Source organism: Triticum aestivum, chromosome 1B (assembly GCF_018294505.1).
Source record: "Triticum aestivum cultivar Chinese Spring chromosome 1B, IWGSC CS RefSeq v2.1, whole genome shotgun sequence".
NCBI classification, from domain to species: Eukaryota; Viridiplantae; Streptophyta; class Magnoliopsida; order Poales; family Poaceae; genus Triticum; species Triticum aestivum.
This window is the reverse complement of record NC_057795.1, coordinates 532,862,284-532,886,092: the sequence shown is the minus strand read 5'-3', so window position 1 is coordinate 532,886,092 and position 23,809 is coordinate 532,862,284. Positions and strand designations below refer to the sequence as shown.

General features: G+C 46.0%; 1 protein-coding gene across 1 annotated transcript; it reads left to right on the top strand.

The window, feature by feature from the left end:
• The first annotated feature begins 21,030 nt into the window (after positions 1-21,030).
• On the top strand, positions 21,031-22,699 carry LOC123093998 (uncharacterized). Its single transcript, XM_044516070.1, has 2 exons — positions 21,031-22,237; positions 22,415-22,699. The coding sequence occupies exons 1-2, from the start codon at positions 21,130-21,132 to the stop codon at positions 22,474-22,476; spliced, it is 1,170 nt and encodes a 389-aa protein (XP_044372005.1). The 5' UTR covers positions 21,031-21,129; the 3' UTR covers positions 22,477-22,699.
• Positions 22,700-23,809: the final 1,110 nt, after the last annotated feature.

Sequence of the window (23,809 nt, the reverse complement as noted above, 5' to 3'; positions counted from 1 at the left end):
CACAAGAAACACATCTGCTTCAATTGCACATTTAAAAAAATATTTTCACTCTTTTAAAATAAATTATTACACATTTCAAAATAATCAGTTTCACAATGATACATTACAATTTCATTTGTTGTAGTTACAATTTCACAATTCAAAACCTACATTTTCACTTGCTTGTTTCACAAAAGATTTTCATAATAACACATATAACATATTTAACTCACTTCAAATAAACTTTTACACACTTTCAAATAATCGGTTTCAAAAGTTGATATTTCATTTTCATATTTGGGTTAAAAAGGTTTCTAGGAAAATAGGTGGGTTTCACATCTTTCTAGTGGAAAGGTTTGTTTCACGTATGGAATGTGATGTTGAAATTTAAATGTGTTTGGAATGTATCCAAGTTTGATCGTTCTAAAGGGCTCGGTGCCGGGAGTTCAAATATAAAAAAAAGGTTAAAATGAAATAATAATTTATAAAAATGCATGATATAGTTTTTCCATAGTACAATAAAACCGTGGATTCATTATGTGGGGAGGAGAGAGAGTGAATCTGAGGGGAAAGATAATGGTAGGGCTACATAATGATTTAACTAATGAAAATGAAAATACCAACAGATGAGAAATCAATACAGGAAATATACATGATAATGGGTCATAGATTAGCATGAATCTTTAAACAAATGTGTGGTGTCAGATGTACCGGTAGGTGCCGCAACCGCGCAAAATGACTGCGACCCCGACAAAACTTTCATCTTGCTTACCAACCACCATGCGAGGCCACGGGCCCATGGCCCTTCCTCACTCAGCGCCAGTGGTATGCATCCATGCTGTCGTCCACGGCCAAGGGCATCCTGTACACCTACGAGGCGGTCTTTATTCTTTAAGGGGTTCGCCGTGAACCTGAGGGAGGACGAGGCTAAAGTGCTGCGGTCATCAATGGTGTGGCCTCCATGCACGAGAGTCGGGTTCTGCACGCCCATACCACAAGGTCGCCGGCGTTCCAGGTCCTGAGCCCTTGCCTCGCTGCGTGGCAGGAGACGAGCATCATTATCGGCGTAGCATCTGGCCGGAGCACTTGAGCTTCAACGACACCGACCTGAGCCCCGGCCGGACGAGCTGGAGGAGCAGGTGCACCCCCGGCACCAAGGGCTCCTTCGACTGCAGCGCCAAGATTGTGGGAGCTCGATCCTTCATCACAGACGAGCAAGGCAGGATGACGTCCTCGAGGGATGTCGACAGCCACGGCACGCACGTCGCGGCCACGCCTGCCGGCACAAAGGTGATGGTCGCCGGCATCGGAGCATTTGCCTGCGGTGACGCCAGTGGCGTCGCGCCAAGGGCCCGGCTCTCGGTCTATAGGGCCTGCACCAACGGCTCCTTCTGCACGGCGACGGTGGTCGCCGCAATTGAGGCGGCGGTCAAAGACAGGGTGGACATCCTACGCGTGCCCGTTGGCGGCGACAGTCGGGCCGTGCCGCTGTACGAGGATCCGGTCACCGTCGCCACGTTCGACGCTAGTCTCCTACATGGCGTTCGCCCCCAATCAGATGGTGTCCTTCTCCTTCACCTGCGAGATCATCACCAGGGAGAACCGCGCGTTGATGGAGCTAAGTTGGGGCCGGGGGAGGGGGGGGGCACTGCCCCCCAACTTTAGGAAAAACTTTGAAGAAAAATATATTTAAAGGGTCTATATGAGGAAAAAATTAGCCTGTTGCCCCTCTGATCTTTGTCATTTATGTCCCCTCCCCCTCCCCCCCAAAGGTTTTTGTCTAGCTGCGCCACTGCTGGGCATCAACATAGTCGCGGTGTGGCCCGGTAATGCTGCGAGTTCCACATGATGTCCGACACATCGGTTGCCTGTGTTCACGTGGCCGGGGTGGCCGCACTCAGCCGCAGCAGGCACCGTGACTGGACTCCTGCCATGGTACGGTCCGTGATCGTCACAGGGGCATCCATGTTGGACAACAGAGGAGATGAATTACAAGACGACGGTCCGACGTCGAACGCGGACGCGGTGACCACCAGCCTGTTCATGGCTGGCGCTAGCCTAGTGCATCCCGCCTCCTCAACGGGCACGAGCTTGCTGTAGACTTGATGTCAGGGGTGGTGTCAGGAGTTGAGGTTGTGTGTTTGCGTGTGTGTGGGGGTGGGGGGGGGGGGGGTGAGGGGCAAGACACAAAAAGCAAAAAAATTCTAGCACTGCCAACATACTAAAATATTTTGATGGTTCAATACACACCATATTGTCAATCAACAATGCAAAGAAGTTACATTTCTGTTAGTTTAAAATTGGCTCAAGAAGATCAAACGTGTCTATAATCCATCGAGACTAATTTTTTTAGGGGATTGCTATACCTCACATCTAACATCCCAATCACACATCAATGTGTTGTACGGTTCATGCGAAGGTACAGCTGGTTCTTTTGCGTTTTGCTGACGTAGGCAGTGCTTCCTCAATGAAATTGAATAAGCTGGCTCATTGTTTGTGGGCATTGTGCGAGTTGACATGGCTCTTGCTGGTGGAGCTGTCTCGGCTGCATTTTCATTCGTGTTTCTTTTCAGAGGAGTAGTATAGTGGTTTTTGAGATCGACGACAGGAAGTGGCCGTGAAGATCGATCCTTCATGACTTTTTTTCTTTTCTGATTTTTGTTCCGTTTTTCTTTGTTTTTTCTGTTTGTTTTTATTTTATTTCCTACTTTCTCTTGTATTTTGTATTTTATTTTCTTAGTTTTAGCAAAGTTTCATATCGCGGGCTAAGGCATTTAGCGGCTGGCTCTGTGCCAACGCTACAGCCGCTATCGCCGGCTATACGGCCGCTAAGCCATTTCGCGGCTACAATAGTTGTGCATGTATATCACACATCTATACTAATACATGTGCATATTTTTCTCAGAAAACAGCATATTTTCAGTAGAAAATACATACACTAAATTAAAGCAACAGACCTTCTTGGTCATGTCCGGAATCACACACAGTACACTACAAAGCACCTCACTTTAAAACTCACATGAGAAAATAATAAAAACCCTCTCATTCTATTTACACAGGTTATGGAAGTAGCACAACAGACAACAATATTTTTATTCTTTACACAAGTTCTTGAGCTGTGACTTGCTCACTTAGCACAAGAAAATTAAAGCAGCAGATCAGGGCATCACAAATCATCATCTAAAGAAAATTTTGAGTGGCATATCTGAATATCCTACCAATGAGCTATGTTGAAAACCTAAGCTACAATATGAACGTACAACTACAAGTCTGCAATGCAATCCCAAGAGCCTTTCATGTGCTTCTGTTGAATCAACAAACAAATAAGCTATGGAATATTTCTACCGATGAGTATGGAATCGGAATCAACAAACAAATCTGAATCCCAGAGCCTACAACCTGAATCAACAAACAAGTCTGAATCTACCAATGAGCTATGGAATTGGAGGACTCCACCGGAATCCAATCTGGCTTCCAACGAAGCAGCAGTCGGCGCTGCTGGGAAGAGCAGCGCAGCCGCCGCAAGTTTTTGGTGAGAGGGAGAGAAGGGAATGAGGGGGCACGAGCTAGGTTTTCTGGAGGAGGTTTTATATACCATCACGAAGTTTGCGCCTTTTCTGGTCTGTTTGGGACCTTTGGGCCCTTGTGTTTCAGTTTTCGGCCCAATCCCGCAATTTTGCAGCGAGAGCGAAGCCAAATAGCGCCGTTTCGCGCAGTTAGCGGCATATCGCATAAAAGACGGGATTGCCTCGCGGGAAGGCTTCTAGCACGCGATAGCGCCGCGATCGCGCTGTTTTCGCCCACGATCTGAAACTTCAATTTTTTTCTAAACAGATCGTTGTTTTCGCCCGCGGTCTGTTTTGTCCCAGTTGTAGGCCCAACCTCGATACACCACCACGCCCAACCCATTTTTTCTCCCAATTGCAAGGCCGCTCTCGGCATGCAACCGGGGTTCCGAATTATTTTATGTCAGTTGCAACTCCACCCCAATAAAGACACTTTTTGACACTACATTAGTGTCAAAAAACGTCTTACATTATGGGGTGGAGGGAGAGTACATCAGAAGCATTCATTTTCCCCCATCTCCAACTCATTTGACTCCGTTGCTAATAAAATTTGCATTATGCTTGCCCTGTTATGCAGGGAATATCTTCATGACTGTCAGGCTGATAGTTAGCTACAAAGGCCTTAGCATTAGCAAAGTGCAAGAGGAACTATTCTTAAATTCTTATGGTAACGGTAATATCCTTATCTCTGGTTCAACAGATATCAAGATTGAAGTTAATTGTTTGTTTGTATTAACAAACTTTGCAGTGCATTTGATAATATACATGATATCAATGCCTTAACATTGTAGAAAGAAAAACAAAAGTTTGCGCAAATAATAGGATAGCAAATTTTTTGATCAAAACTTTACCTAGGATGAAGGAATCTGCATAACTTAAAATTCACTTGAGAAATAATCTCACAACAATGGAAGTGTGGAGCACTTTTCTACTTCCTGGATGCCTTATTAAATAATGATAAGCATTATGAGCTCCTCGCGTCAAAATCTTGAAAATGAGATCAATCTTGGGTATTTTCACCCACTTTTAAATTCAAACGCATATTTCACATTTCAGAATAATCAATTTCACAATCGTACATTACAAATTTCACTTCCCGTACTTACTATTTCACATAACCAACATTTCACATTTGGTTAATTTAAAAAAAAACACATTTATCTCAATTACCCATTCTTCAAATAATCTTTTCGCTCTTTTGAAATAAATTATTACACATTTCAAAATAACCAGTTCATAAAGATATATTACATGTTAACTTTATGTAGTCACTATTTCACAATTCAGAACCTATATTTCACTCCACACTGGCTTGTTTTAAAAAACATCTATTTGAATTGTAGATTTTTCAAAATAACACATTTCACTCATTTGAAAATAATTGTTTTACTTTTTATAATAATCATTTTCACATTGATATATTATAATTTCATTTTATGTAGTTACAATTTCACAATTCATAACCAATAATTCACTCATTTTTTTAAATATTATTATTATTTTAACAAATTTGGAAAACATGCGCCCTAATTTGAAAATTTTAAATGTATGACCCCGTTAGCCTCACTAAAGCCCAAAACACACTCTTCGGTCTCACTTAGGCCGATGAGTGGCAGAACTGGGCTGAAGAGCTCTTCGGCTTCGCTGGGCCGAAGCTGCATGGCCGTCGGCCTAAACTAGGCTGAAGAGCACTCTTCGGCTTTTCAGTGACCAAAGAGCCCTTTTTTTTGTTTCTCTGTCCACCCGGTTGTTTTGCCGGCCTTAACCAGTTTAGCATTCTTGTTGTTTAAAAAAAATATTTTTACACATTATAGTTTGCTATTTTTTTCGTATTTTTTATATTTTCAGTTTCCTTTAAAAAAAATAAACATGTAAATATTTGCATTTTACAACACAAATATTCATGTAAGGAAAACCAGATCGAAAATCTGAGCAAGTTGACCCTGTTTGTGAGGAAAACGGGGCCACAAACCATATAAGTAGCAAGGATAAAAGAAGAAGAGAAAATAAATATGAATGATCATCTTATATTTGATAATTAATCTTGTAACGTGAAAATGTTCATCGTGTTAAGAAAAGCACTATTTGGCTTTTCTGAGACCGAAGAGTCTTTTTTTTCTCTTTCTCCGTGCACCCGGCTGTTTTCCGGTTCCGGCCTTAACCAATTTAGTGTTCTCGTTGTTTTTTCTAAAACATATTTTTATACATTTAGTTTGCTAATATTTTTGCATTTTTCACATATTTAGTTTCCTATTTTTTTTAAAATAAACATGTAAATATTTGCATCTTACAAAACAAATATTCATGTAAGGAAAACCGGATCAAAAATCTGAACAAGTTGACCTCGTTTATGAGGAAAATCCACATGCCATCGCTGACAGACTTGGCGCTTCAACCACTACACCAAGATAACATTGTTGTGATTATGTACCAAAACAATTCTATTTCACCCGTGTTTCTACTCCAGTACAGATTATTGGAAAAAGGGAATGAAAATCTGTGCAAGAATTCACGAATTTTAAAATAGTTCATTGATTGTTACGAAATGTCACGGATTTCAAAGAAATGTTCACAAAAAATAAAAAAAGGTCACCCGTTTTTGAAAAAAGTTCATCAATTTTGATAAAAAATGTTCACGGATTTGAAAAAAGTTAATCGGTTTTGATAAAAAAAGTTCACAAATTGGAAAAAAGTTCACTGGATTTTCAAAAAATTCACGGTTTGAAATAAGTTCATCGCCTTTGATAAAAATTTCATGAATTTGAAAAAATTTCATCGAGTCTGAGGAAAAAATTCATCGAGTTTGAACAAAGTTGAGAAAAAAGTTAATCCAGTTTCAAAAAAGTTCATCGAGTTTCAAAAAATTTCATTGAGATTCAAAAATGTTCATCGAATTTTAGAAAAGGTTCACTCAATTTTAAATATAAAGTTCATTGAATTTGAGAAAAATTTCATCAATTTTGCATCGAACCAGGAAGAAAGAACAAAGAAAAAGGAATGAAGAAAAATGGAAAATGGAAAATGGAAAAATGAAAAATGGAAAAGAAAAGTACAAGAAGAAAAGAAGGAGAAAGATGCATGGAATCACATTAGGCTTGGTGGCATGGTGGTTAGTGCAGTGTATGGCGAAGGAGAAGGTTGGTTGTTCGAATCGCAGCGCACCCGCTTTTCTTTTGCTATGCATTTTGAAAACAGAAGAGTGCACTTCGGCCTGGTTTCGACCAATGGCCATGCAACTTCGGCCCAGTGAAAACTGAGTAGGTCTTCGGCCCACTCCTGCCACTCTTCGGCCTAAGCGAGACAAAGACTAAGCGGGAACGAAGTGTACCTTTTCGACTTTAGTGAGGCCGACGGGGTCATACTTTTAAATTTTCGAATTAGGGCACACATTTTCTGAATTTGTTAAAATAATATTGAAAAAATTCATTTCACTCTACACTGGCTTGTTTCACGAAAAATATCTATTTCAATTCCAAAATTTTCAAAATAACACATTTCACTCGTTCAAAAATAATTGTTTTACATTTTCAAATAATCATTTGATATATTATAATTTAACTCTTTGTGGTTACTATTTCACAATTTAGAACCTACATTTCACATTCCACTAGCTTTTTCACAAGAAACACATCTGCTTCAATTGCACATTTAAAAAAATATTTTCACTCTTTTAAAATAAATTATTACACATTTCAAAATAATCAGTTTCACAATGATACATTACAATTTCATTTGTTGTAGTTACAATTTCACAATTCAAAACCTACATTTTCACTTGCTTGTTTCACAAAAGATTTTCATAATAACACATATAACATATTTAACTCACTTCAAATAAACTTTTACACACTTTCAAATAATCGGTTTCAAAAGTTGATATTTCATTTTCATATTTGGGTTAAAAAGGTTTCTAGGAAAATAGGTGGGTTTCACATCTTTCTAGTGGAAAGGTTTGTTTCACGTATGGAATGTGATGTTGAAATTTAAATGTGTTTGGAATGTATCCAAGTTTGATCGTTCTAAAGGGCTCGGTGCCGGGAGTTCAAATATAAAAAAAAGGTTAAAATGAAATAATAATTTTAAAAATATGCATGATATAGTTTTTCCATAGTACAATAAAACCGTGGATTCATTATGTGGGGAGGAGAGAGAGTGAATCTGAGGGGAAAGATAATGGTAGGGCTAGGTAATGATTTAACTAATGAAAATGAAAATACCAACAAATGAGAAATCAATACATGAAATATACATGATGATGGGTCATAGATTAGCACGAATCTTTAAACAAATGTGTGGTGTCAGATGTACCGGTAGGTGCCGCAACCGCGCAAAATGACTGTGACGCTGGCAAAACTTTCATCTTGCTTACCAACCACCATGCGAGGCCACGGGCCCACGCCCTTCCCCACTCAGCACCAGCGGTATGCATCCATGCTGCCATCCACGGCCAAGGGAATCCTGTACACCTACGAGGCGGTGTTTATTCTTTAAGGGGTTCGCCGTGAACCTGAGGGAGGACGAGGCTAAAGTGCTGGTGGTCATCAATGGCGTGGCCTTCGTGCACGAGAGCCGGGTTCTGCACGCCCATACCACAAGGTCGCCGGCGTTCCAGGGCCTGAGCCCTTGCCCCGCCGCGTGGCAGGAGACGAGCATCATTATCGGCGTAATCGACTCTAGCATCTGGCCAGAGAACTTGAGCTTCAACGACACCGACCTGAGCCCCGGCCGGACGAGCTGGAGGAGCAGGTGCACCCCCGGCACCAAGGGCTCCTTCGACTGCAATGCCAAGATCGTGGGAGCTCGATCGTTCATCACATACGAGCAAGGCAGGATGACGTCCCCGAGGGATGTCGACAGCCACGGCACGCACGTCGCGGCCACGGCTGCCGGCGCAAAGGTGAGGGTCTCCGGCGTCGGAGTGTTTGCCCGTGATGACGCCAGTGGCGTCGCACCAAGGGCCCGGCTCTCGGTCTACAGGGCCTGCACCAACGGCTCCTGCTGCGCGGCGACGGTGGTCGCCGCAATTGAGGCGGCGGTCAAAGATGGGGTGGACGTCCTGCGCGTGCCTGTTGGCGGCGACAGTCGGGCCGTGCCGCTGTACGAGGATCCGGTCACCGTCACCACGTTCGACGCTAGTCTCCTACATGGCGTTCGCCCCCAATCAGATGGTGTCCTTCTCCTTCACCTGCGAGATCATCACCAGGGATAACCGCACGCCGATGAAGCTAAGTTGGGGCCGGGGGAGGGGGGGGGGCACTGCCCCCCAACTTTAGGAAAAACTCTGAAGAAAAATATATTTAAAGGGTCTATATGAGGAAAAAAATTAGCATGTTGCCCCTCTGATCTTTGTCATTTATGTCCCCTCCCCCCCCCAAAGGTTTTTGTCTAGCTCCGCCACTGCTGGGCATCAACATAGTCGCGGTGTGGCCCAGCAATGTTGTGGAGTTCCACATGATGTCCGACACATCGGTTGCGCGTGTTCACGTGGCCGGGATGGCCACACTCATCCGCAGCAGGCACCGTGACTGGACTCCCGCCATGGTACGGTCCGTGATCGTCACAGGGGCATCCATGTTGGACAACAGAGGAGATGAAGTACAAGACGACGGTCCGACGTTGAACGCGGACGCGGTGACCACCAGCCTGTTTGTGGCTGGCGTTGGCCTAGTGCATCCCGCCTCCTCAACGGACACGGGCTTGCTGTACAACTACATCGACTTGATGTCAGGGGTGGTGTCAGGAGTTGAGGTTGTGTGTGTGTGTGGGGGGGGGGGGCAAGACACAACAAGCAAAAAATTCTAGCACTGCCAACATACTAAAATATTTTGATGGTTCAATACACACCATATTGTCAATCAACAATGCAAAGAAGTTACATTTCTGTTAGTTTAAAATTGGCTCAAGAAGATCAAACGTGTCTATAATCCATCAAGACTAATTTTTTTAGGGGTTTCCACAAACTGAATGAAGCTCTCCTCGCCCTTCTTCCCAAGCATCCGGAAGCCTCCTCGCTTTTCGAGTATAGACCGATCAGCCTCATACACCTGTTCGCCAAGGTGCTCACTCTCCGGCTTGCGCCGCGTCTCAGGGAGCTCATTTCCACCAATCAGAGTGCTTTCATTGCCGGTCGGAGCATCCACGACAACTTCATGCTCGTCCAACAGACTGCCAGGCAATTGCACTCCCTCCGTCTGCCGCGCATCCTCCTCAAGCTGGACATCGCCCGCGCTTTCGACTCTGTCTCCTGGCCTTTCCTCCTCAAGGTGCTCCAACACCTGGGCTTCGGTCCACGCTGGCACAACTGGACTTCCATCCTCCTCTCCGCGGCCAGCACCAAGGTGCTCCTCAACGGGCTCCCAGGGCCTCCGATCCGGCACTGCAAGGGGCTTCGCCAGGGCGACCTCGTGTCCCCCATGCTCTTTGTGATCGTCATTTACGTCCTCAACCGCCTCTTCCAGTGCACCACCTCCCTGGGGCTCCTACACCGTCTCACTGACCGCCATACGGCCTCCAGCATCTCCCTCTAAGCGGACGACGTCATGCTATACTGCCATCCCGATGAACGCGACCTATCCGTGGTGCGCCGCATTCTTGAGCTGTTTGGCACCGCCTCCGGCCTCCATACCAACCTCGCCAAAAGCACGGCTATTGCCATCCGGTGCCCTCTTGAGCTCCTTGGGTCTATCTCCGACCACTTCCCGTGCGCAATCGGCGAGCTACCCGCCAAATACCTCGGCCTCCCACTTTCCATCCGGAAGATCACTGCCTCCTCCCTCCAACCCTTCATCGAAAAGCTGGAGAAAAAACTCTCCCCATGGTGGGCGTCCTTGCTCTCCCGCGGCGAGCGTTTGGCCCTCATCCGTCATGTGTTCTGCGCGATGCCCACGCACATCCCGATTGCCTTGTCTCTGCACCCCTCCATCCTTCGACAAGTGAATCGCCTCCTCCGCGCGTTTCTCTGGCAAGGGCGGAAGACTGCCAATGGAGGCCACTGCCTTGTCAGCTAGGCCAAGGTTTGCCGCCCCTTGGCATGCGGCGGCCTTGGCATTCCCGACTTGCAGCGTACCGCTCATGCCCTGCAAGCCCAATGGCTTTGGCTGCGCAAAACGGACCCCACCCGTCCCTGGCAGCATCTCCACATTCCTTGCAGCCCGGTCGTCAAGGCCATTTTTCGAGATTCTACCTCCTGGGCGATCGGCGATGGCGCCACCTGCCTATTCTGGGAGGACCACTGGATCGACGGGCTCTGCATCGCGGAGCTGGCTCCCCTTCTCCACGCCCTCGTCCCTCACCGACATCGCAGAGTCCGCACCGTGGCCGCGGGTCTCGCCTCCCGTGCCTGGATTCACGACGTACAGGGCCATCTTCCCCCCGAGGCGCTCGTCTAATACGTCCTCCTCTGGACGCGGCTCCATCAGGTCACGCTCTCCGCCTCACCAGACGCCCTCACATGGTGTTGGACCCTGGGCGGAGTTTACTCCGCCAAATCCTGCTACAAAGCCATGTTCGTCGGCTCTACTATCGAGCCCTCCTGGCGCCTCACCTGAAAATCCTGGGCACCCCTACGCATCAAGATCTTCATCTGGCTCGCCTTCTAGGGACGATGCTGGACCGCCGACCGGCTTGCTCGCCGCGGCCTCACCCACGCCCCTCTTTGCCTCCTCTGCGACCAGGAGCCCGAGACCATGGCGCACTTGCTCGCGGGCCGTGTCTTCTCCAGGCAAACCTGGCACGAAGTCCTTTCTTGGATCCGGGTCCCCAACATGCCACTCCCAGCCCCCGGGCTGTATTTTCGCGACTGGTTTGCCCAGTCCGTGGAGGACGCCCCCACCGCCCTTCGCCGCGGTCTAGCCTCGCTCATCTTGCTCACCGCATGGCGTATCTGGAAGGCGAGAAACGCATGCGTCTTCAACGGAGCAACCCCATCTATTCTGCTCCTCGTGCACGACATCAAGGAAGACGCCCGCAACTGGGCCGCCGCCGGAGCCAAGGGGCTTAGTAACATGCTCCCGCCTGCGTAGTTTCTTTTATAGGGGACGCGCAACCCCCTTCTCTGTGTTTGCGCCCTTGTAGCTCTCGCTCACGCCCTTGGCGTACGTGCTTGTGAGGCCTACCCTGTAACTGCTTCTATTCCTTCCTTCTATCAATGCAATGATACGCAAAGCTTTTGCGTATTCGCAATTTTTTTTAGGGGATTGCTATACCTCACATCTAACATCCCAGCCACACATCAAAGTGTTGTACGGTTCATGCGAAGGTACAGCTAGTTCTTTTGCGTTTTGCTGACGTAGGCAGTGCTTCCTCAATGAAATTGAATAAGCTGGCTCATTGTTTGTGGGCATTGTGCGAGTTGACATGGCTCTTGCTAGTGGAGCTGTCTCGGCTGCATTTTTATGCGTGTTTCTTTTCAGAGGAGTAGTATAGTGGTTTTTGAGATCGACGACAGGGAGTGGCCGTAGCTGGAGAACCAGTGAAGAGGCTCCCGTGTCGCTCCCCGCAGCGGCCCGGGAGAACCCTGAATCGCCGCCGCCAGTCAACTTCCCACCTCGCCCTACCCCCCTCGCCGCCGCCGGAGTACGCCGCCAGGCAAAGCCCGTGCGGCGGCGGCGGTGGGGGGGTCTTCTCCATCTCGCGAGGAGCTTGAGCTGCGCGGGGGCGGTTCGTCCACGGGGATGTGGATCTCGACGAGGCGCCGTCGGGTTCCTGGCGGCTGACGGGCGACGCGGTCGTCGGCGTGCGAGTTGGGAGGGCGCGTCCTTGCTGCGCCTTGGCGCGGGCGGCGTGGTTCTGGCGCGGCCGTCGGCGCGCGAGGTGGCGGGGGAAGCGCTGCAGGGCGGCGCGGATCTGGCGCGGCCGCCGGCGTGCGAGGTGGAGGGGGGAGCGCAGCGGGGTGGCGCAGATCTGATGCGGCCGCCGGCACGTGTGGTGGAGGAGGAGCGCTGCAGGGTGGCGCGGATCTGACGCGGGCGCGGCTTGAAAGCTGCCGACGCCCGCAACGAGGATCTGCTGTGCGTGAGGAGGGTTGGCGACACGGCGGTGAGGGGCTCCAAGCCCGATCTGAGTTTGGGCGGTCCTGCGCCCAGATCTCGATCGACGGTGGCGCCTGGATAGGGAAGGCGGGAGCGGTGGCCCGGTGGATGCTGGTGGGTTCCCCCTCGCAAGCGTGTGCACGTCCAGCTCCTGGAGCAGGGACGCCTTCCAGCCTGTTGGTGCTAGAGGAAGCTCGGGCAGACCAGATCCAGCACGGAGGTCCGGTCCTTGCGCGCGGCGGCGCGAGCACATTAAGTTTTGGCTTGGTTTTGCTCTGTTCGGCGCGCTGCGGTGCGGGCCGGTCAACTATGGTTCTACTTCGGTCTTTCCTGTGCGCTGCGGTGCGAATTCTCGCCCAGATCTGCGCACGGAGCCGGAGGATGGCCCGAGTCGATTTGGTTCGCCCAGGTCCTGCGAGCGGCGGTGCGGACCGGTCAGGTTTGGCGTGTGCTTGCCTAGGTTCTGCGTGCGGCGGCGACTATCCCGTGTCTGGTGGTGTGCTTGGCCTTGTTCTGCCCGGTGGTGCTGGGTTGGTCTCGGATTCTGGATGGTTGGCAGAAGGCTTGGCTCCGGATGAAAATCCAGCATCGACCTCGTCTTCTTCCTTGGAGGTGCCGCCGTGGAGCTCATTGCTCTTCCTGCCTCATGGCGGAGGTCTCCGGGTGAAAACCTAAGATCTGGCGTAGCCAGATCGGATGACGGTGGTGTTCTAGATACCACTTCCTTCTTGGAGGCGTCATCTTGGAGGCCTCGACGATGGATTCCGATGATGTGCACGGTTGCTGGCGGATCTTGGGGTTGTGTTGGTGTCGGCGGGTGTCCATTTTTCTTTCTTTTCTTTCTGCACCAGCCCTTTTGTTGTGCTTTCCTCCTTTGGAGGTGTTCTGTTACTCCCCTTTTGTTCAATGAATTTGGCAAGCTTTGCCAACATTCAAAAAAAAAAGGACAGGGAGTGCCGTGAAGATCGATCTTTCATGACTTTTTTTCTTTTCTGATTTTTGTTCCGTTCTTTCTTTGTTTTTTCTGTTTGTTTTTATTTTATTTCCTACTTTCTTTTGTATTTTGTATTTTATTTTCTTATTTTTTGCAAAGTTTCAGATCGCGGGCTAAGGCATTTAGCGGCTGGCTCTGTGCCAACGCTACAGCCGCTATCGCCGGCTATAGCGGCCGCTAAGCCATTTCGCGGCTACAGTACTTGTGCATGTATATCACACATCTATACTAATACATGTGCATATTTTTCTTAGAAAACAACATATTTTCAGTAGAAAACAGAGGATTCTACATACACTAAATTAAAGCAACAGACCTTCTTGGTCATGTCCGGAATCACACACAGTACACTACAAAGCACCTCACTTTAAAACTCACATGAGAAAATAATAAAAACCCTCTCATTCTATTTACACAGGTTATGGAAGTAGCACAACAGACAACAATATCTTTATTCTTTACACAAGTTCTTGAGCTGTGACTTGCTCACTTAGCACAAGAAAATTAAAGCAGCAGATCAGGGCATCACAAATCATCATCTAAAGAAAATTTTGAGTGGCAGATGTGAATATCCTACCAATGAGCTATGTTGAAAACCTAAGCTACAATATGAACCTACAACTACAAGTCTGCAATGCAATCCCAAGAGCCTTTCATGTGCTTCTGTTGAATCAACAAACAAATAAGCTATGGAATATTTCTACCGATGAGTATGGAATCGGAATCAACAAACAAATCTGAATCCCAGAGCCTACAACCTAAATCAACAAACAAGTCTTAATCTACCAATGAGCTATGGAATTGGAGGACTCCCCCGGAATCCAATCTGGCTTCCAACGAAGCAGCAGTCGGCGCTGCTGGGAAGAGCAGCGCAGCCGCCACAAGTTTTTGGTGAGAGGGAGAGAAGGGAATGAGGGGGACACGAGCTAGGTTTTCTGGAGGAGGTTTTATATACCATCACGAAGTTTGCGCCGTTTCTGGTCTGTTTGGGGCCTTTGGGCCCTTGTGTTTCAGTTTTCGGCCCAATCCCGCAATTTTGCAGCGACAGCGAAGCCAAATAGCGCCGTTTCGCGCGGTTAGCGGCAGATGACGTAGAAAACGAGATTGCCTCGCGGGAAGGCTTCCAGCACGCGATAGCGCTGTTTTCGCCCGCGATCTGAAACTTCGATTTTTTTTTCTAAACAGATCGCTGTTTTCGCCCGCGGTCTGTTTTGTCCCAGTTGTAGGCCCAACCTCGATACACCACCGGGCCCAACCCATTTTTTCTCCCAATTGCAAGGCCGCTCTCGGCATGCAACCGGGGTTCCGAATTCTTTTATCTCAGTTGCAACTTCACCCCAATAAAGACACTTTTTGACACTACACTAGTGTCAAAAAATGTCTTACATTATGGGGTGGAGGGAGAGTACATCAGAAGCATTCATTTTCCCCCATCTCCAACTCATTTGACTCCGTTGCTAATAAAATTTGCATTATGCTTGCCCTGTTATGCAGGGAATATATTCATGACTGTCAGGCTGATAGTTAGCTACAACGGCCTTAGCATTAGCAAAGTGCAAGAGGAACTATTCTTAAATTCTTATGGTAACGGTAATATCCTTATCTCTGGTTGAACAGATATCAAGATTGAAGTTAATTGTTTGTTTGTATTAACAAACTTTGCAGTGCATTTGATAATATACATGATATCAATGCCTTAACATTGTAGAAAGAAAAACAAAAGTTTGTGCAAATAATAGGATAGCAAATTTTTTGATCAAAATTTTACCTAGGATGAAGGAATCTGCATAACTTAAAATTCACTTGAGAAATAATCTCACAACAATGGAAGTGTGGAGCACTTTTCTACTTCCTGGATGCCTTATTAAATAATGATGACCATTATATGATGTATTTTTAGAAGATTGAAAATTTTGGAATAATTCCTACATAGAAGAAAACATACAATATAGCTTCAACGGTATATCAGTTAGCATTAACATCCAACATTTAAGTACACATTAAAATTGAAAAGGCACTTTAATTATCTGAACCAAATACCACTATGGCTGCATCAGTAGGCCAAATAAAAGATTGTTTGCCAACCATTAGATTGGTAACATACCATCAATCAATCATCCACCATGCAAGGACCCTCCTTCTTTCGCCTCTATGTGAACTATAGTGAGCATCTGCATAAAATCCAAGGAGATGATCAGTTCTTTGAAAATAATTACAGGAATGACAAACCACAATTGTAGAGTCAATTGTTTGGTAACATTCTAAATAATTACCAATTGATAGACAAAAGTAAATATGAACTTGCTTTTAATATGATAACTTAGCATCATTCGCCAGAATGTACAGTCTCTTAGTCCCAACATGAAGTGTAAGTCAAGCGAAAGGTTGTTGATTAGAGCAATGGCCACTTAAGCTTTAAAAAGAAATTAGCCACGAGTTTGACTGTTTTTGAATAGTATGCACATGAAGGTGGAAACATATAGGGAATTGAAATAATATCTAAAATACAGTTCACACCATAGAAAGTAGACACCGGGTTCACACAGCAAGCACAATAACAACTAAAATGGAGTTCGGTTCAAATAGACATAGCCTAATTGAGATCATGCAAATTTGGCCATAATATGAAGGAAATAGTTCCCGAGTAGACCCTAATATTAAGATAAATGGCACATTGCAATTGTTGCACAAGCAACCAAGAAGAAGTAGCTCAAAAATAGCCAAATCCTAGCCATTTAAAAAAAAGCTTAATCTGCCAAAGAGGAGCGTTTTCCCATATCTCAGTGCCTAAGCAACCCTTTAAACTCTTTCTTGAGCATTGCTTAGTCTAGAACAAACCTTCTCTTAGTTCTCTATGTTAATTCCATAACAAAAATTTACAATGCAACCCTTCGCATGAGCCAAAAACCCCCTCCACGCTACATCACCAAAGCAAAACCACCATGATACAGAAAAAGCACGGCCAATCCAACGCAGTGAATGAAACATCCACACACACTCCGGCGGAGAAGCCGCAACCTACCAAACTCAGCGACCAATCTACCACAGCCTGAACACCAAACGCTAGAACACACACCGCCATCCACAACCACTTTAGCACAATAGTCACAACACACATGAACCAATGCCTAATTTACCGGCATCTACCGCAGGCGGGAAATCCCGAACCCTTGCAGTAGCGCCTAGCGGCAACCTACAAATTAAACACAATAGAAAATCCAGTCTTGATTGTGGAAATGGTGCCCTCGCAAGATAACACAAAAAGAACCATCATTCATCCCCAATGCATATAAACATCATCGACAGGGCACATTCATGAAAAGAGAAAATCACAATAACTATACTCATAGAGGGAACAGGAGGAGAGTGATACCTCCATATTGCATCGTTATTTTTGTAATCATAAATTACTATTTATAAGTGATATTTTTCACATATTTGTACCATTCTAATTCCCTTTTCCTATTAATTTGTGTGTTTAACCATGAGAGTAAAGTTATCAGAAAGCTGCATAAAAGGAGCAAAATAAGGACCAGTGAAGAAATTATTATTTTTTGAAGACCAAATAAATCAAATAAAGATATATTGACAGTTTTCTCATGGGACGAGATCCAGGGGGCTGGCATCTGCAGGGAGGTTCCCATGAGGCCCATGTCGCCCCAACTCATGACCAACCCTGGGCCGTGAGTCAGGGGCGCATGGGGCCCATAGGCATCCCCCTCGGGTGATCTCTGGCATGCACGTCGATGGTCCTATATAACCTAAAAAAATCTAGATTGATTTTACGGGGTTTTTCCACCATTATCTACGAGTTGGAGCACTTTGCACCTCCGACACACAGATATGCAGGAATGCGGAAGGGAGAAATTGGAGCCATCGTCATCACCAACACTCCATCATCATTGTGGTCATCTCCATAACATCTTCGTCAACACCATCATCTCCATCACCTCCGCCCCCTACTTTTTAGTGTATGAACTATTACACTACTAGGGAAAATCTTATAGGCAGACGCTTACTAGTAGCGCGGGTTTATACCCCTCGCTATTGCTACTTACTAGTAGCGCGGGTTTTTACCCCTCACTACTGCTAAGTTGTTAGTAGTAGCGCGGGTTTTTACCCCTCGCTACTACTAAGCGATCTCTATCGTGGCCCCCAGGACATGCCATAGTAGTAGCGAGGGGTATAAACCCGCGCTACTACTAAGTTGATAGTAGTAGCGAGGGTTAAAAATCCACGCTGCTACTAACTACATGGTTTTTGAAGAGCCCTAAAATCCCCATCTCCTCCCCCAAATCCTTCCTCTCCCCTGTCACTCTCCCCCCTCTCTCTTCATAGGCTCTCACATGGACCTCCTACGCATGAGCGCCCCTCCTCCATTGCGCCAAAAGAGGTCGCCGCCTCGCTCCGCCAGCGTCCCAGAGCTCGTCGGTCTTCCCCGCATCTACATGCCACCACGCTGGAGCACCTCACCACCAACGACCAACCCCACTACTACCTCCATGTCCTTCCTCTCTTCCTCGTTTTTCTTTTTCTCTCTTTCCCTCTCTGGTTTGACTCACCCTCCCATGTCCTTGCCCGTGCAGGTCGTCGTCATGGTCGACTAGGAGCTTGCTGCCTTGGCTGCGAAGAGGAGCCCAACACCGCCGCCTTGCTCGGCCATGGATTCGGGCCCTCTGCAGCAGGCATTGCTGGATCTGATCTGCCGTTGCCCTTCCGCAGCTCCGGCGACCCCTAGCGTCGCTAGGAACCATTACTGCCATTGACAACACGCACGAGATCGAGATTTTTTTTGAAATTAATAGTAGTAGCGCGGGTGGCACCCACGCTACTACTAACAGATGTAGTAGTAGCGCGGACGCACCCGCGCTACTACTACAAGTTATCTGTAGCGCCGTAATAGTAGCGCGGGCACTCGCGCTACTACTAGCTATTTAACCCGCGCTACTACTAGGCTTTTCCCTAGTAGTGTTATCTCATATTTTTTTGCTGGGATTACTTTCTGGTGTTGATTGATTACAATTTGTGGTTGATTTTTAGAGGTTTAATTGGTGAGAGATTTGTATGTTCAAATTGTGATCATGACCTCACTCATGACGATCCATCTGATATCTCATGAGTAGTCCGTTACGTTCTTGAGGCTACGAGAGAAACCCTGTTGCCATTAATCATGTGAAACTAAATAAAGTTTAATGTTTTGATATTATGTTTTGGTTTGATTCTCTAGTGGTGATGTGCGAGCATCAATTGCATATCACTTTACCTTTAAGGGCCTAGAGGAGATCATTGTGTGATTAGTTGTCTATTTTTTGCGGGCGGTGTGATTAGTTGTCTATGATGGGTGGCTGGAGTGACACAAATTACTAAGCCCTAAATTTATAAACTATTACATAAGGGGTTGTTGGAACCCTAAAGCTTAATGCTATGGTTAGATGGTATCTTAATTACTCTTGTGTATTTGCTGATGTAATTAAGGCACAATCATAAGTGTGTATTTTGTTCAAGTAAGAACAATATTAGCATAGGTTCCACCACACAACAATTATCAAGGCAATGAAAGTTAACTCAATGAAACTAGATGGAAACAACTTTGTGAAATTTTGTATGCCCTCGAGAGCGATTTGATCGCTATAAATAAGACAACCGTCTTCCCCTTAGCACAACTAAGGATTGTGCCACTTGATGCACCATTTCACTTTTCTTACAAGTTAAGTTCTTACAATTATTGTTTTGATCAAACAAAACATCAACCAATCTTTGCAGCTTTTATAGTGATTACTAACAGTTTCCATCAACCAATTTCCTCTGCCCCTCGTGGGTTTAGACTCACATACTTATATAAAAGGTCTCCAATGGATTTCCTATAGTTATAGGTTATGAGAGGGGAACTCACCATGGCGGGCAACACCCTTCGCCACCCCTCCCACATAAGCAGAAGATCGAGCATAGGGCAATGCAGACAACTGCCCCTCTGCGAGAAGTCAAAGCCCGCAACCCTGTATAGATCATACCACTGCCCCTCTCATGGGATGACAGGAAATGGCACCGACCATAACCTCACACAACCGCCACCCACAAAACCAAAAGAGCAGCGAGAGGGCAAAATCTCTTTAGGAACGCTATGATATCCTACAAGTAGGCCCATACACACCTAATCAGCGGGGCACACATTGACAAATGGGCATAAAACCGCCCCATCCCCCAACCACCGGAAACCGAGCATTCGTGGGAGTTTAGAAACTCTAAGGGATGCTTGAGCTCACTTGGTTTCCTTTCTCATTTATTGTATCCATATCTCTTGATAAATGTTGTATTCTCATTATGAAAGTAATGGAAAGGGGGAAAGCCCATTAGAAAAACTTATTAGGATCATAGTGTGTCTATCACATCGATGAATTGTTGTCTTTTTGGGTGAGAGAATGTACCATGCTAGAAAAGAAGCATCAAAACGTATTTTAGGACAGTCCCAAGTATGCTCTCGAATGGATCTGTCTCAAGTTTGCAATCCTCTTTCTTCCTCATTGCTTTAAAAAGATCAATGAAGTTGTTGATAGTTAACAAAAGTTTAAGCATGGCATCTTTATTGTTCTACAAAATGAAAAATGTATTTTCCCATGGAGAGGAATTCCATGTGGTTCGCTGGCCAATGGATTTGTATCCTCCCAGTTTGATCAAAGGTGGGCTTTCCAATTCAAGTTTGCTTCTAATTTTGTTGCTACTATTATATGTATCCGATGAATAACCTACAAGAAAAAAAAATCATAAAAAAAATCTCTAAGGACAGACACATATAATCAACATGTTTTGTGACTATATATGTATAAAAATTCCTACCACTGTATTGTAAAAAATTATACGGCTGCCGCAACACCTGCCATGCATGGAAAGGTACACTTTAAAATGCGTGTCGGCAAACTTGAAAACAAAGAAAAAAGCGCTCTACCTCTTGAGATAGGATTTTCAAAGAAAACTTGGACGTGTAAACTCTCATTTCCATTCATGAATGAGCGATGACGCGTGGGCTAACGAGAGCGATAAATGGAGAGATGCACGTGAGAGATATGTGTGTGTCCAGAGCCCGGGGGGGGGGGGGGCGAGGGGTGATGACATGGGAGTGATGATGCGCTTGGGCATTGCATGCATGTGAATTAAAAATGCATGTTTCTGCACGCGAGGCGTCGACTATACCATTTTTGGATGTTTGCTCATGGGTAAAAACATCCAAACCCCAAAAGAAATGGTCCAAATATGTTCCTAATCTAGTATTGAGCTATATAAAATGAAAGAGGGAGTAGTTAGAGGAAGAACTTTTTTCGACCAAGCAAGTTGGGCCTGCCCGAGATGCATTGGACCGCTGAATTGCACATGTCGGTAAATATGTTACAGTTAAAGGACTGGAGTGTGAAACGGAAATCTGAAAAACTGTCAGCGGACAGATCTCATGAGACGCGCCTCCAGAACTTCTCCTCACTCCTCTTGGTCCTCTCCAACTCCGAAACCCTAACACCAAAAAATCCTCCAAAATCCATTCGGCCGCCGCAGCCCGCAGGCACACACGACGATGGCGGCGGAGCTGGGCGAGATTGAGGAGCTCGTGGAGGAGATCCTCATCCGCCTCCCTAAGGACGAGCCAGGTAATCTCCTCCGCTCCTCCCTCGTCAGTAAGCAATGGCACGACCTCCTCGCCGCCGACGGCTTCCGTCGCCGCTACGGTGATTTCCACCGAACACCTCCCATGCTTGGCTTCTTCCACATCTGGCCGGAACCCTGCGCCGAGTTCATCCCCACGACGGATTTCGCTGCGCCCGATCTCGACCCCCGGCAGCACTATTCCGTGGAAGATTGTCGCCACGGCCGCGTCCTCCTTCGGTACATCGATGAGGATACGAATATCCCATTGCTGGTTGTCTGGGACCCCATTACGGGCAGCGAAACATTGCTTGGCAGGCTCGAGAAGATGGGAACGAGAAGCTGGTCTGCCTCGGTGCTCTGTGCGGCGGACAACTGCCGCCATGGTGACTGCCAATCGGGTCCATTCCGCGTCATTTTCGTCTTCCTTCACCACGAAGAGGAGGTCGCTACGGCGTGCGTGTACTCATCGGAGACGGCTAGTTGGAGCTCTCTGGCCATCACCGACCTTGGTATGTTTGAGGAGGAAATCGATTGCTGCACGCCTAGTGTACTCGCAGGAGATGCGCTCTATTTCCTCCTGTTCCGGGACCAGGCGTTTGAAGGTTGCAGTATTCTCAAGTACGACTTGGGAACCTCTTGTCTGTCAGAGATTAATCTGTCGGATGAGATGCAGGATGCCAGCAACAGTCCAATTCTCATCGCATCGGACGACGGTCGGCTAGGGCTCGCAGACCTGTTCTATTCCGACCTCTCCATCTGGTGGAGAGAGGTGGATCCCGATGGAGTTGCGTCGTGGGCAGAACGCAGAGACATCGACCTCGAGACTCTTCTTCCCGCTGGTGATTTCAAGATATCACCAGACTTGGTTGGCTCCATCGAGGGTACTGACATCATTTTTGCAACCACAAGTCTCGGCACCTACGAAATTGATCTCAAGTCACTGACATCACCTTTGAAGATGCTCTCCAGCTGGCTGAATCAAGATCTGAATGTCAAATGGACCATCTTACCCTACGTTAGCTTCTACTATCCTCCAGGTACGTACCTTAACTTCCTTTTATATATATAGTTGTGATTCGGGAATAGATATTAATATATCATAAATATATTTCAGTTAGTGGCACAACTGAAAATAGTGAATGTGTAATCAGACCATAAGATGCATGCTTTCTCAGCCTACTGACTTGTTCTTCCATGATTGTTTCTTTGTTCAGCGGTGGCTGGTATTGTGGATGAAGAATCAAGTGAAGATGGAGATGGCGATGAGGAAGCATAAGTCTCAAGCATGGAAATTCAGTTTGCTGTTTGTCTTGCGTTTGGTTTTCAAGTTGGATGGATGATGGGATAGTGGTGTGAGTTTGATGGGTGATGGAAGAGTTGTCTTGAGTCTTGTTAATTAATAGCCTGTCTCTATTTTTGATAGCCATGCTATGGATGTTTTTGTTGTTCAAACCCTGATTCCATTTAGGCAGGGGAAAATTAATTGTCTTTTGTGTAAAAACTGGCTGCAAGTTGTATGCATAATTACACATTTCTCTCTACATAAAATTGTGCTGTTAAACAATCTTCATGGGTAACGGTTATCTAATTTGCCACACGAGAAATTCAGTTTTACAGCGGGAAAGGTTGCTGCCCCAAAAATATTGTAGACAATATATATCAACAGAATATATGTAATCATCATGGAAGCATAAAGAATGCCTCTACTGAATACCCATTCGTTCTTGTGGGAGTATCTTGCATGGGCTTCCACGGAACCTATATTACCTTCTTACCTGTGAAAAACGGAGGTAAGATGGACCATGTTAAAAAACCTTAATCTGGTAAGAACAGATGCTGCCATTCCTTACTTTGTTTTAGAAATTTTCCCTCCTCTCTAATCTGATAAGAACAGATCCTATTTGGGTCTTGTGACTATGTTTTCTTATCAGATAAGAACAGATCCTATCAACTCCCATATCCTATGTTTTCTTACTTTAAGGGCTTCTGAAGCTTCTTTGAGTCTTGTGACTTGTGGTACACCTTAACGCCTGCTCTAGCTTCTTGGCTCAGTCTAGTGGTTCTTCTCTATTGGTGTATGCCACCAGTGGTGTTGTGACTCTCTACTGTTGCTAATCTGCCCTATTTATACTATTGGTCAATGCGTATATGAATGATACATATGTTGTTCATTCAGATTTTGCACAAATGAGTAAGATGTGTGGTTTGGCAGCGTGGGATTTGATTTACCGATTTATGCTAGAATTACACCTGTTACTCTCTTCTTCACGCTTTCGTTTTAAACAGCTGGATGGCCTCTTAAGGTGAGATACACACACACACACCCCTTCAGCTGGCCTGGGGTTGATGGCTTGGTCTTATCCTTGGTAGGTTTATATCACTGCGTGAAATGCTTGCCTATTGGCAAACTTATGCCTTCGGCTGGTCTTGTGTACTTATCCTCCTTAAATAGGAAGTTTCTTAACATAGACATGTGGCTCAGATCATTATCATATGGGAAAACGGTTGGACGGACTTAACTTAATCTGAAAGCTTAACCAATACTTAATTTTACTGTGGTATTTTACTTAATGAGGTTTAACCTAAACTTACAGAGAGAGACTATTGTT